The sequence below is a fragment of the Aplysia californica genome, unplaced genomic scaffold (genome assembly GCF_000002075.1).
Source record: "Aplysia californica isolate F4 #8 unplaced genomic scaffold, AplCal3.0 scaffold00838, whole genome shotgun sequence".
NCBI lineage: Eukaryota > Metazoa > Mollusca > Gastropoda > Aplysiida > Aplysiidae > Aplysia > Aplysia californica.
Genome location: NW_004798108.1, coordinates 186112 through 187818, shown reverse-complemented (window position 1 = coordinate 187818; position 1707 = coordinate 186112). Strand labels below are relative to the sequence as shown.

The following is a 1707-nucleotide window of genomic DNA, read 5'->3' as shown; positions in this document are numbered from 1 at the left end:
TTGTGTATTTATTTATTTTTCTTCATCCCCTCCTTTTCTGCCGACTTTTAGAGGGGCGGATCCCTTTCTGTTTTTGTATGGTTATGCTTTATGTTCACACACACACACACACACTCTCTCTCTCTCTCTCTCTCTCTCTCTCTCTCTCTCTCTCTCACACACACACACACACACACACACACACACACGCGCGCGCGCGCGCGCGCGCGCGCAAACACACACACACACACACACAAACAAACACATATGGGGACAGACACAGAAACATGTGCATACATGTATAATAAATGTTTGCTTTCTTTACCTTTTTATTGTGACAGGGGGTTAGGGTGAGTTGTACGCCTAGAGGAGAAGAGGAACAAAGTTTACTTAAGGTCACCAACAAAGTTGAAAAACCGATGAACCGTACACTTTTGAAAATGTAATTCTTCCCTTGGCTAAGTCTTCTGATTCTTGTACGCAGAGCTGTTAACATATAACAACATTTTACTGCTTGACCCACGAACTTAAAAGGCATACAAAAGAATTATTTCATTACATTGGCACTTAAATCGTTCAGAGCAAGGCCAGAAACCATGTCATCATGAAAATAGGGAGGGAGACGAGAGCCCCGGGTTGTTGAAGTGAAATATCAATTTAAACGAGCGAACTTGAGACACTGACAAAAGAGCAAACAGGAATACAGACATCCAACATATTATGTGCAACAAAAAAAAAAAGGGTTGGGATCAAATGTTTGTATGCAAGTAGAATAGTGCAGTTTGTTTTAAAGTCACAATTTAAGGTAGCTACAAATGTTTTTGCTTTAAGAAATAAACGAAACGCAACTGACTTTAATAACAACCCTTTTGGTCTTTTTCCTTCAGGCCTGTGCAGTGTATGAACAATGTGAAGGCGTATGTCTTCTGGCTCTGTGTTTTCAACTTCTGGGAAGGCTTCATCGTCAACGGAGTCATCAACGTTGTCTTGTCAGCCCTAGAGACTAGATACTCCTTATCCAGCACCAAGTAGGACATTTTTTTAGATTCGTTACGCTACAAGCAAAATGATATTCATTCTAATAAGGTTTTGCAGCATAAGTACACTTGTCAATCCCTGGAATGGATTAATATAATGATATTATACCTGAGTATGGCAGAATGTATGACGGCAGTTGGGGACCATGAGCACTGGAGGGTCATTGCACATCAACATCTTAGCCAGAGATGACCCCTCTAGAGAGATGCCTAAGTCCATTTGCTGCAAGCCTCCCCAATGCTCGAGGCACTTAGAAGGAAGTGGGCGCTCCGTTAGCTCAGTTGGTATCATGTTGGACTACGGAGAGGATGGCCCCGGGGCCTGGTTTGAATCTCAGACTGGGTGTTCTTGAACTTGGGTTGTTATGTAGAGTTTTTCAAGGCTCTCAGCCCATTTGGCTCGGTCCTATCAGAGTCGGATGTTAAACTCGATGGTCCAACTTCTTAAATAATCTAAAATTGTTGATAGGGGCGTTATGCTAACACATTTACTTTCTTTTTTCACAAGAAAGAAATATTGGCCCAACCCTTACAGGTAGAAATACCCACAATTTGACGGGAGCCTGGAAGACCGGCAGCGAACAGCAGCCTTCGCACTGGAGACCGGGGTGTTCATTAAAAGAAGAAGAAGAAGTGTGCAGTGTGTGTGTGTGTGTGTGTGTGTGTGTGTGTGTGTGTGTGTGTGTGTGTG

The 1707-nt window shown here is 42.9% G+C and overlaps 1 protein-coding gene across 1 annotated transcript in view; it reads left to right on the top strand.

The window, feature by feature from the left end:
- The window catches only part of LOC101864261 (solute carrier organic anion transporter family member 4A1), a gene marked incomplete in the record, with an annotated part of 19034 nt that overhangs the window by 3647 nt on the left and 13680 nt on the right, over positions 1-1707 (top strand). The window contains 1 exon segment of the mRNA XM_013088934.2: positions 867-1007. Within this exon segment, the coding sequence (XP_012944388.1) occupies positions 867-1007 (141 nt within the window).